The 11,450-nt window shown below is 42.2% G+C and overlaps 2 protein-coding genes across 5 annotated transcripts; one reads left to right on the forward strand and one right to left on the reverse strand.

Moving 5' to 3' along the window:
* Positions 1-1,055, forward strand: LOC130363079 (uncharacterized). Its single transcript, XM_056568406.1, has 2 exons — positions 1-837; positions 929-1,055. The coding sequence occupies exon 1, from the start codon at positions 1-3 to the stop codon at positions 835-837; it is 837 nt and encodes a 278-aa protein (XP_056424381.1). The 3' UTR covers positions 929-1,055.
* Positions 1,056-1,670: 615 nt separating this feature from the next.
* LOC130363080 (uncharacterized) lies at positions 1,671-8,455 on the reverse strand. Of its 4 annotated transcripts, XR_008891717.1 has the most exons (7): positions 7,841-8,455; positions 6,034-6,091; positions 5,177-5,426; positions 3,539-3,616; positions 2,446-2,662; positions 2,202-2,355; positions 1,671-1,809 (listed from the first exon to the last, which is right to left on the reverse strand). XR_008891717.1 is itself a non-coding variant. In XM_056568409.1 (6 exons), exons 1-6 carry the CDS (start codon positions 6,079-6,081, stop codon positions 2,321-2,323), a joined length of 531 nt encoding a protein of 176 aa, XP_056424384.1. In that variant the 5' UTR covers positions 6,082-8,455; the 3' UTR covers positions 2,222-2,320. The 4 variants fall into 4 exon arrangements, 3 of the variants coding, with proteins under 3 accessions (XP_056424384.1, XP_056424383.1, XP_056424382.1); XM_056568409.1 differs by lacking the exon at positions 1,671-1,809 and having other exon boundaries at positions 2,222-2,355; positions 5,177-5,275; positions 5,373-5,426; positions 6,034-8,455; XM_056568408.1 differs by lacking the exon at positions 1,671-1,809 and having other exon boundaries at positions 2,321-2,662; positions 5,177-5,275; positions 5,373-5,426.
* Positions 8,456-11,450: the final 2,995 nt, after the last annotated feature.

Consider the following 11,450-nt stretch of genomic DNA (forward strand, 5'->3'; position numbering starts at 1 on the left):
ATGGGAAAATCCACCATATCAAAATTTGTTCCAGAAACATGTGAGGCTATATGGCGGAACCTTCAGCCCCAGTATATCCCCGAACCTACCACCGCTATGTGGAATGCAGCAGCAGAGGGTTTTTGGAGACATGCCAACTTTCCGAATTGTGTAGGGGCCCTGGATGGCAAACATGTCAGGATCAAGAAGCCATGTAAAAGTGGTTCAGTCTTTTTCAATTACAAAAAGTATTTCTCAATAATCCTTATGGCAATATGTGATGCCACTTATAAATTCATGGCAGTTGACATTGGGGCCTATGGTCAAAACAATGATGCCAGGGTTTTCAAGGAATCTAATTTGGGTAAAGCCCTGTATGCTGGCACCTTTATGATCCCTGAGCCCAAACCATTACCAGGCACTGATGGACCGGCCCTGCCCCATATAATCGTGGCTGATGAGGCATTTCAGATGTCTAAAAATTTACTAAAGCCATACTCTGGGAGGAGGCTTAATCCACAGAGGCGTATCTTTAATTACCGCTTAACGCGTGCTCGCAGATATGTTGAGTGTTCATTTGGGATTCTTACAAACAAATGGCGGATACTTACAACCAGCATCCAAGTGAAGCCAGAATCTGTGGACAAGATCATCAAAGCTTGTGTAGTACTACATAACTTCTTGATAAATATGGAGCCCTCGGGAATACCCACAATGGAAGAAATATGTGAATTTAATCTACCCGGAATGGAACCATGTCCAATTAGATCCACTATGTCTATCATGCATATACGTGATAAATTTTCTAACTATTTCAACTCAGAGCAAGGTGCCTTGCCATGGCAGGATGATATGTAGGTATGTATTTTTTATTTATTTATTTTTTTAAAATAGTTTTTGCCCATTGACACCTTATGTGTACTAATGCTTGTTTTCTTTCCCTTTGTAGATGTTGTCTACACAGATAATCCTATCATCATTGAGGAAGCAGTCAACATGTGTCTATTTGCACCTTGTGTTACTGTTTGATTTCTTATTTTGTAAAAAATAAAATAAAAGACCATTTTTCTGAAAATGTAAACTTTACTTTTCTTTTAAAGAATCCCAATAAAGTCTGTTTTTTGTATTTTTTTTAAATATGAGTCACATATAAACATTATATAAAACTTTTAAGAAAAAGTACATGTAACACGAACTCTACATGTAAACTGTGAAAAGCCAACCTAGTGCAAGAGACCTTTTTTGAAAAAAATAAAATCTTATATTCGACGGTATACCTGCCCTTCCTCTCCCTCAAAAGTTTCGTCATAGCGTTGAGGGAATGGTGGCATGTAGGGTCTTGGCCTCTGGGTTTGGAAGGATGGGGATGGTGGGGGATACATAGAAGTAGGTTGAGCAGGGGTGGGATTTAGAAAATCATGGGTAAATTTGATAATTTTTTGTTTATAGAGAGCTTGTTGCTCCTCAGACATCCGCTCCATTGATGGTATGAGAGTCATTAGGAAATCCCGACATGGGCTTGGAGTGGGGCCACTAATCATCCCCTCCAATCGCATGACGCGAACATCCAAGTGTAAAAATTTGCTGGAACACATATTTTCTAATTTTTCAATGGCGTCCAGAACACACTTGACCAATTCTGATACATTCGATTTTTTAGACTTGTGTTTGTGGCTAAGAGTTGCACGAAGTCCACTTGATACTGTAGATTGATGTTCACTGGCCTGTGTACGTGATGGTCCAGCTTCTTCCTGTGGTGGTTCCGCCTCCTCTAAATTTATATTTTCCCGTTGTGGGGATGTAGTTCTTGCTGCTATATTAGAAGTTGTTCTAAAATTAAAAAAATTAAAAATTTAAAAACACTGTATGTTGCATGAAATATGCAATCTTTATTTTTGCTAAGGTTAAACGTGACTCTTTTTTTCTAAATAAGTTAAAGAAAATGCAAAATGGTTAATTTAAATGACTATCATTTATATTTTTAAAATTGTATGATTGAAAAACATGGAAATTTTTTCACACAGCAAACAATCACAACACATTTTTGCCTTTTTACACCGTTTTCACTCGTTAGATGAGCAGTGATAGGTTGCTGTGAGAACATCTCTCCATTTTTTTTCTAAAAAATTTTTATAAAATTTTGAATAGACAAGCATTTTTTTATTAGAATATTTAAAAATAAATAAATAAATTTTAAAAAAATTATGCAAAGGTACACTTACGCTCGCATTTCATGGACTTTTTGCAGGAACAACAGCCGTTCAGCGTGCTTGTAGGTAGTCCGTTTTGCAGCAGAGCCACTTGGTAAATTTGAGTCCCGTAGCCACTTAAAAAAGCTGTCTCAGACTGACCGCCAGCGTTTCTCTATGTGGATAGCTAAGGAAAGATAACAAAATTTTTTTTTTTTTTGGTCAGTAAAAACACATTTGTACAAACTATTAGACACTAAAATATGAATATTCAAACCTATGGCCTCTTGAAGACTGTTATTATATCTTAAGAAATCTGGAAATAGTTTGAGATAAATCTCCTCCCATCTTCTCCTTGTACATATATTGTCGTGATGCTTAGGATGAGATTTATCCCATAGGCATGGCCTTTCTTGGACATAGTGAATAACATCCTCTGTGAGGAACGCTGATGGGTCCACTTGATATGCTATGTCTTTGGTTTTCTTAGATTTCTGTAATAAAAAAATTAAAAAAATTAGGCCCACTTCAATGAAATCTTTGTACTGGTCACATGCTATACAATGAGATTCCTAAGGCTAGGTTCAAACTATGGAATTTCTAGGCAGAATTTCTGCCGGAGATAGAGCCGGCGGCACTAGGACCATGTAGACTGCATTGCTGCCCCCATAGACTGCAATGCATTTGTGGCTGGATCTTTTTGGAGATCTGATCAGAAATGCATTGCCATCTATGGGGACAGCAATGCAGTCCGTGCGGTCCTAGTGCCACCGTCTTGATATCCGACACAAATTCTGCCCTGAAATTTCGTAGTGTGAAGCTAGCCTGAAAAGAAACTGAGTTTTTTTGGGGTTTTTACAGACAACCACTATTGAAAACATTTATGTTTCAAAAGTTTTAAATTCTTTGGGGCACTTGTGAACATAATCAAATAAATTAAAGGGGTAGTCCATTGGTGAAAAACTTATCCCCTATCCTAAGAATAGGGGATAAGTTTGAGATCGTGGGGGGGGGGGGGGGGTCCGACCGCTGGGGCCCCCTGCGATCTCTCTGTACAGGGCCCCGGCTCTCTGGCCAGAGAGTGTGTGTCGACCCCCTTAATACATCTCAATGGCAGAGCCGGAGATTGCCGAAGGCAGCGCTTCGGCTCTGCCATAGAGTTGTATTGAGGGGGCGTGTCGACCGCCGCTTCGTGCGGAGGTCGACACGCCCCCTTCCCGCGGGCTGTCGGTGCTCCGTACAGGAGATCGCAGGGGGCCCCAGCGGTCGGACCCCACGCGATCTGCAACTTATCCCCTATCCTTAAGATAGGGGATAAGTTGTTCACCACTGAATCACCACTGGACTACTCCTTTAAGTACTATGTTTACCTTGCTGGAGGATTTTTCTGTTGCAGGATTCTTTTGGGTCCGCTTCCTTGAGGTTTTTGACCTCGAACTAGCAGTATCCTGTTTTGTAGCAAAAGAACAACATTTTTTTTTCAATATAAAAGGAAATAGTTTAACACCTTAAGGGCAGAGCCCCTTTTCATCCTAAAGACCCTTTTTTTGCAATTCTGACCACTGACAATTTATGCATTAATAAATCTGGGATGTTTTAACCAATTATTCTGATTCCGAGATATGTTTTATGAGAATATGTCCCAAAAAAAACTATCGGTTAATTTTTGTCGTTACTTGCATCCTTTCATGTTGAAAATCACTAAATTTCATGGAAATTTTGAAAATGTTGCCTTCTTCTTGAAACTCTCTTCTTGTAAGGAAAATGGAAATTCCAAAAATATTTTATATTGATTCACAAATACAATGGGGGAGATTTATCAAAACCTGTGGACAGGCAAAGTTGCCCATAGCAACCAATCAGATTGCTTCTTTCATTCATTACAAGGCCTGTCAAAAATAAAAGAAGCAAGCTGATTGGTTGCTATGGGCAACTGGGCAACTTTGCCTCTCCACAGGCTTTGCTAAATCTTCCCCAATATGTCTATTTTATGTTGGCATCATAAAATTGACCTATTTTTATGTTTGAAGACATTAGAGGGCTTCAAAGTAAAGCAGCAATTTTCAAAATTTTCAATAAAATTAAAAAATACAAATTGTTCAGTGTCCAGTAAAGTTTGAAGTGGATTGGAGGGGCCTTTCTGTGAGAAAAAGCCGACCCAAATATAAGCCAAGGCACCTAATTTCACACCAAAAACCCAGGAAAAGTTATTGACTCGACTATAAGCCTAGGGTGGGAAATACATCTCCACCCCCAGTCATCATCCAGACCCCCGTCATTAACACCCCGTCATCATCCCCCCCCCTTCATCATCACCCTGTCATCATCTCCCCCCCTTCATTATCACCCTGTCATCATCCCTCCCCTTCATCATCACCGCCTGTCAATCCCTAAGTGGTCTTCAACCTGCAAACCTCCTGATGTTGCAAAAATCCAACTCCCAGCATTCCCGGATGAAGACCATCAGAGGGTTAGTTGTTCTGGGCCTGTCCATCTTCACCGGGAGGCCCTCTTCTCCGCTCCGGGCCCGGACTAGTGACGTTGCCTTGATGACGACGCGCAGGGACGTCCCGCTGCTGCGCACAGACGTCCCTGTGAGTCGTCATCAAGGCAACGGCACTAGTCCGAGCCAGGAGCGGAGAAGAGGGCCTCCCAGTGAAGATGGACAGCCCGAAATGACCCTCCTCACCAGACGGTCCCTGCAGCATAGATGTCCCGGACCAGCTCAAGTAGAAAAATAAAGAGGGGGGGGGCGGATGATGATGAAGGCAGCAGTGGTCTTCAACCTGCGGACCTCCAGATGTTTCAAAACTACAACTTACGGCATGCCTTTGTCAATGGTTGCTATGACCAACTAGTTTTGCAACATCTGGAGGTCTACCGTTTGGGCACCACTATATAGTGGTCTCCAAACTGTGGGCCTACAGAGGGTGCAAAACTTGTTGTTCATAGCAACCATTGACAAAAAGAAAATACATTTTACAAAATAGTTTTCATTGTCTACATACCTCACTCGTGGACAAATTTTGTGTCATGGTCTCCTCTATGTCCTTTTCTTTTTTAGTATCATCGGTCAATAGCGTAGGTGTAGTCACCTGACTGCTAGGCTATTTAAAAAAACAAACAAAAAAATTTTGTTTAAAAATTAAACTTTAATAGAAAAAATATAAAAAGAAACTAATTAAAAATCACAAAACAACATACAGACACTGCTGGGCTCTCCGTTAATATGAGATCGGGAAGATCTGGGCTTGGAGTCTGAAAGTTTAAAATTTTTTAAAAATGTATTAATTTAAAATCATATACTATAAATAAGTAAATTAAATCTTTAAAGGGGTACTCCGGTGCTTAGACATCTTATCCCCTATCCAAAGGATAGGGGGTAAGATGCCTGACTGTGGGGGTCCCGCCGCTGGGGACCCCCTTGATCTTGCATGCGGCACCCCGTTTGTAATCTGTCCCCGTAGCGTGTTGGTTCCGGGTCTGATTACCGGTGACTACAGGGTGGGCGGCGTGTGACGTCACGCTCCACCCCTCAATGCAAGTCTATGGGAGGGGGTGGGACAGCTATCACGCCCCCTCCCGTAGGCTTGCATGGAGGGGCGGAGCGTGACATCACACGGGGGCGGAGGCGTGACGTCACACGCTGGCTGCCCTGTAGTCACCGGTAATCAGACCCGGAGCGAACACGCTACGGGGACAGATTACAAACGGGGTGCCGCATGCAAGATCAAGGGGGTCCCCAGCAGCGGGACCCCCGCGGTCAGACATCTTACCCCCTATCCTTTGGATAGGGGATAAAATGTCTAAGCACCGGAGTACCCCTTAAAAATAAAAAATAAATAAAAAATTAAAAAAAAACTACAGCGATAAAATGGGAGGAGGTATCTGTGTCAGATTCGGAGGATGACATCTTTCACAATCTAAAAAAAAATAAACCAAAATATTATATACCACATTATTTTTTTTTTTTTAAATCACAAACATGAAGCAAACACATCATCCCACTATATACATTCATATAAAACTCATAATTCATTAAAATAGCCATATCTATAAAAATGGAGTTGTCTATTAAAAATTTTCATTCCATCACAACATATTTTGCTAAATTTTTGCGGTATGCTGTAGCTAATTTAACCCCTTAAGGACCAAGGGCGTACAGGTACGTCCTTGGTCCTGCTCCCGTGATATAACGCGGGGTTACACGGTAACCCCGCATCATATCACGGCGGGCCCGGCGTCATAGTGAAGCCGGGACCTGCTGCTAATAGCTCGCGGCGCTGTGCGCTATTAACCCTTTAGCCGTGCGCTCAGAGCTGAGCCGCGTGGCTAAAAGTGAAAGTAAAAGCTGCCGGTTAACTCATTGGACTGTTTGGGATAGCCGCGGCGAAATCGCGGCATCCCGAAGAGCTTACAGGACAGCGGAAGGGCCCCTACCTGCCTTTGAATCACCCCGCTTTTCCCATAAAAAAAACCACAGTGTAAAAAAAAATAAAAAAACATATATGGTATCACCGCGTGCGGAAATTTCCGAGTTATATAAAAATATAGTTAATTAAACTGCTCGGTCAATGGCGTATGCGCAAAAAAATTCCAAAGTCCAAAATAGTGCATTATTGGTCACTTTTTATATAATTTAAAAATGAATAAAAAGCGATCAATAAGTCCTATCAATGCAAAAATGGTACCGTTAAAAACTTCAGATCACGGCGCAAAAAATGAGCCCTCATACCGCCCCATACACGGAAAAATAAATAAGTTATAGGGGTCAGAAGATGACAATTTTAAACGTATCAATTTTCCTGCATGTAGTTATGATTTTTTCCAGAAGTTCGACAAAATCAAACCTATACAAGTAGGGTATCATTATAATCGTATGGACCTACAGAATAAAGATAAGGTGTCATTTTTACCGAAAAATGTACTACGTAGATACGCAAGCCCCCAAAATTTACAAAATTGCGTCTTTTTTAAAATTTTGTCGCACAATGATTTTTTTTTTCCGTTTGACCGTAGATTTTTGGGCAAAATGACTGACGACATTACAAAGTAGAATTGGTGGCGCAAAAAATAAGCCATAATATGGATTTTTTGGTGGAAAATTGAAAGAGTTATGATTTTTTAAAGGCAAGGAGCAAAAAACGAAAATGCAAAAACGGAAAAACCCCCGGTCCTTAATAGGTTAAACCACAGGCCTATTGGGAATCAAAAATTAAAAAGCAAGGATATAAAAAATATAGGGATATTGAGAAAACATTAAGGAGGCTGTTTCCCAACCTTGGTGCCTCCAGCTGTTGCAAAACTACAACTACCAGTATATCAACGTAACCAAAGAATAAACAGGTATGCTGGGAGTTGTAGATTAACAATAGCAAAAGGCACCCTGTTAAAAAAAACAACCCTGTATCCTTTTTTACACCTTAATGTAGGGGGTGAACTTTGGTAAAATATTGCTGGGGTGATCTATGCATTATATGATAAAGGGGAGATACATGCAATCAAAAACATATAGGGCATAACAGCTAGTATTAGGTTAAATACAGCATATTTAATCACAATGGAAGCCCTAAAATCACATGTAAAAGCATGTAAGGTGTACCAAGATGGCTGCATGACACTATACAGGGTTAATACAACGTTTAAAAAGAAAATGGCTGTCGTTTACTCACCTAAAACACTTAGAAGAGGTGTACAAAGATGGCTCACTGGCTCTGTGGTGATCGTCTGGGCATGTACTAAATCGTCTGCAGACTTCTGGAAGGAGGGTGTGTGGTGGGAGGGGTGTTGGGGGAGGACTTTAGGATGCAAATGCGCATGTGCAAAGTAAAAACTTATGCGTTTTTCATGTATGGAACAGTATACTTGTGCGTTTCCCATTGACTTCCATGTTAAAAAAAAAGGTATGCTGTTGCAATACGGTTTTTAACTTTGAGACAAAACCGTGGTCAACCACAGTTTTGAGTACGGTTTAAAAACATATTGCAAGCAAAACGTCCGCAACCGGATGCACCTGGGCGCATACGGTTTTTAATTGTTTGTCTATGTATACGTTTTGCAATACGGTTCCATACGTTTTCAATAATGAAAACGTATACGGGAACTGTACTTGAAAAACGTAGTGTGAACCCAGCCTTACTTGCCAAAGGGGGCAGTACAAGATATTAACTTTGCAGGGTGCCCAAACTTTTGCAGATGCCATTTTTTTGTTTTCTGTTATTTTGAAAGTGTAAATGATGGAAATAAAATCAAATTTTTGTTGCCATATATCATAAGAATGTCTAATCTGTAATTTGAAGCCTTTTGGAGAATTTTACATCTTTCCTTGGCTTCTTTATGCACATTAATACACATTTTTACCTGGGGTGGCCAAACTTTTGATCCCCACTGTGTGTGTGTGTGTGTATATATATATATATATATATATATATTCTGCAGGAGAGAAGTCCCTTGCCTCAGACGAGGATTTATCGGGCATGCCTGCCTTCCTTATGGAAGATATGGACCAGCTGGTTAAGGTAGTAAGATGAGCTATGAGGAGCTCAGAGGAGAAAAAAAGAGGCCAAATCTATGCAGGACATAATGTTTGAGGAACTGGAAGTAAGCAACAGTGTCCCAATTAATTAAAAAACCCAGACAAGAAATAATTTATTCCAAGGGTCTTAAAAGGAAATACCCCTTTGATTATTTAGATACAAAAAAAACTGGAATAGAGCTCCAAAGATTGATGTAGCCATTTCAAACATTTCTAGGAAAGGTGCCTTTGAGGGTCACGGAATGTCAAAAGATTCTATGGTAAAGAAGGCAGAGGGGTTCTTAAAAAGAACCTGTGAAACGGCAGGAGCAACCTTAACCCCTTCCCGCTACAGGACGTATGCATACGTCCACGTTGCCGACAGGTTCGCGCAACTGGACGTATGCATACGTCCTGTATAAAAAGCTTCACTGTGAAGAGCTGCCGAGGCGATCTCGGCTGTTTTCGGCAGCAGTGGATCACTGTGACAGGCAGAGGGACCAATCAGAGCGGTCACCCCTGTGTCACCTGAGTTTGCTGTCTGCTGTCAACACAGACCGTCGCCACTGTGTCACATGTGATCGTCGCCCCTTGTACCCAGAGACCGTCGCCCCTTGTCACTGTTCCTGTTGTCATCCCCTTATTATAAAAATTTTAAAAAAAGAGCTTGAAACCCCCTATTATCCCCCTTCTCTCCCCCTGAGACCTTAGCCCCTTGTCCCCCTGTGATAGCTGTGGCGTGCTGATTAGTATTTTTCAATATAAATCAGCCGTCCACTATCCCGAGTCTGTGATCGTTGCCCCTTGTCCCCAGAGTCTGTCGCACCTGTGATCGTTACCCCTGTGTCACCAGAGACCGTCGCCCGTGTCCCCTGTGGTAGCTGTGACGTGCTGATTGGTATTTTTCAATATAAATCAGCCGTTAGCCACCCGTGTCACCTGTGATCGTCAAACCTTGTCCCCAGAGATCGTCGCCCCTTGTCACTGTTACGGTTTTCATCCCATTGTTGTAAAAAAAGTTTTTAAAAAAGTTAACCCTTTCCTGTCACCCCCTTGTTATCCTGTTACAAAAAAAACACAAAAAAAAGTAACCCATTTCCTGTTGTTGTCACCCCCAGCTTTTTGTGTTGTGTGTGTGTGTATATATATATATATATATATATATATACAAATTAGTAGAAGTCCGCAGCACACAATCCAAGTAGATGAAAAAAGTGAAGTTTTATTCCATAAACAGGTGAAAGTTACAGCTGTAACTTTCACCTGTTTATGGAATAAAACTTCACTTTTTTCATCTACTTGGATTGTGTGCTGCGGACTTCTACTAATTTGTATTACATATAGGACCATTATCCAGGGTCCGGCTCTGCGTGCACCGCTTTTTTCTTCTTTTTTTGGGGTGCTGTTTCTCTTGGATTACTATATATATATATTTATATATATATATATATATATAAGCACAACATGTTCGGCACAACATGTCCGGCACATCACAGCGGATGTATTCGCTGGAGGAGGCCTATGACTTTTTGGCCTCAGAGACAGAGTCTGTGAGCGATGATGAGGACCCCACATTCCTGCTCACATCCTCAGCCGGCTCCGACTTGCCACCACCAAAGAGCCGACGCAGGCCGGCCACTGCAGCGGCCGCTGCGTCACCTGGCCCCTCTGAGCCCTCTGACCCCACATGGGTAGACCCAGAGCATTTTACACCCCAAATCCCTGGGTTTAAAGGGATGCAATTCCCATATGCTAGATTAGAGGAAAAGGACTTTTTTAAGTTCTTTTTCATGAATGAGCTGAACATCTATGCCCACCAATATATTACTGAACACCCCACCTCTAGTTACGCGCATTCCAATAGGTGGCCCTGTGACCCCATCAGAGATGGGAAAATTTTCGGGTATAATGCTCAGCATGGGGCTGCTGAAGAAACACAGTATCCGTGCATATTGGAGCACCAACCTGCTGTATAACACACACATGTACCGCATGGCGATGAGCAAGACATGGTTTGAAATGATACTGAGGTTTCTTCATTATACAGATGATGCTGCATGTCCACCTAGAGAGCACCCTAGCTTTGATCGTCTATATAAAGTTAGGCCCCTTATAGACCATCTAAATGCCAGGTTCCAGGCGGCCCAGACAGGGAAATATCAATTGATGAGTCCCTGGTGCACTTCAAGGGCATGCTACAATTCCACCAGTACCTGCCCAGCAAAAGGGCAATGTATGGCGTGAAGATGTACAAGCTCTGTGAAAGTGCATCAGGATCCCCGTACAGGTTCCGTGTATATGAGGGGAAAGACTCATCAATTGAACCCCCAGAGTTCCCCCCTGTCTTGGGAATCACTGGCAAGATAGTATGGGATTTGGTGCACCCCATACTAGACCAGGGATACCACCTCTACCTGGACAATTTCTACACTAGCGCCCCCCTATTCAAGGGCCCCGCTGCACGTGGTACAGTTGCATGGGGCACTGTACGTAAAAACCAGAGAGGCCTCCCCAAACCTCTGCTGGCATACCCCATGCATAAGCATGAGAGCAGGGCACTGTGCAGCGATGGCATATTGTGTGTCAGGTACAAGGACAAGAGGGACGTCCTTGTACTGACCACAATACATGGCCACACCACGACCCGTTTCTGTACATGGGGCCCGTACAGAAATCCATAAGCCAGACTGCATTCTAGCTTATAATAAGTTCATGGGTGGGGTGGACTTGTCTGACCAGGTGCTGAAGCCATACAGCGCCATGAGGAA

Source organism: Hyla sarda, chromosome 3, assembly GCF_029499605.1.
Source record: "Hyla sarda isolate aHylSar1 chromosome 3, aHylSar1.hap1, whole genome shotgun sequence".
NCBI classification, from domain to species: domain Eukaryota; kingdom Metazoa; phylum Chordata; class Amphibia; order Anura; family Hylidae; genus Hyla; species Hyla sarda.

Coding starts and splice junctions, on each gene's coding strand:
- LOC130363080 (XM_056568408.1), bottom strand. CDS start 6,081: ATGTCATCCTCCGAATCTGACACAGATACCTCCTCCCATTTTATCGCT. Junction 5,276..5,372: donor CGGAGAGCCCAGCAGTGTCT/GTATGTTGTTTT, acceptor TTTTTTAAATAG/CCTAGCAGTCAGGTGACTAC. Junction 3,617..5,176: donor AAAATTTGTCCACGAGTGAG/GTATGTAGACAA, acceptor GCTACAAAACAG/GATACTGCTAGTTCGAGGTC.
- LOC130363079 (XM_056568406.1), top strand. CDS start 1: ATGGGAAAATCCACCATATCAAAATTTGTTCCAGAAACATGTGAGGCT.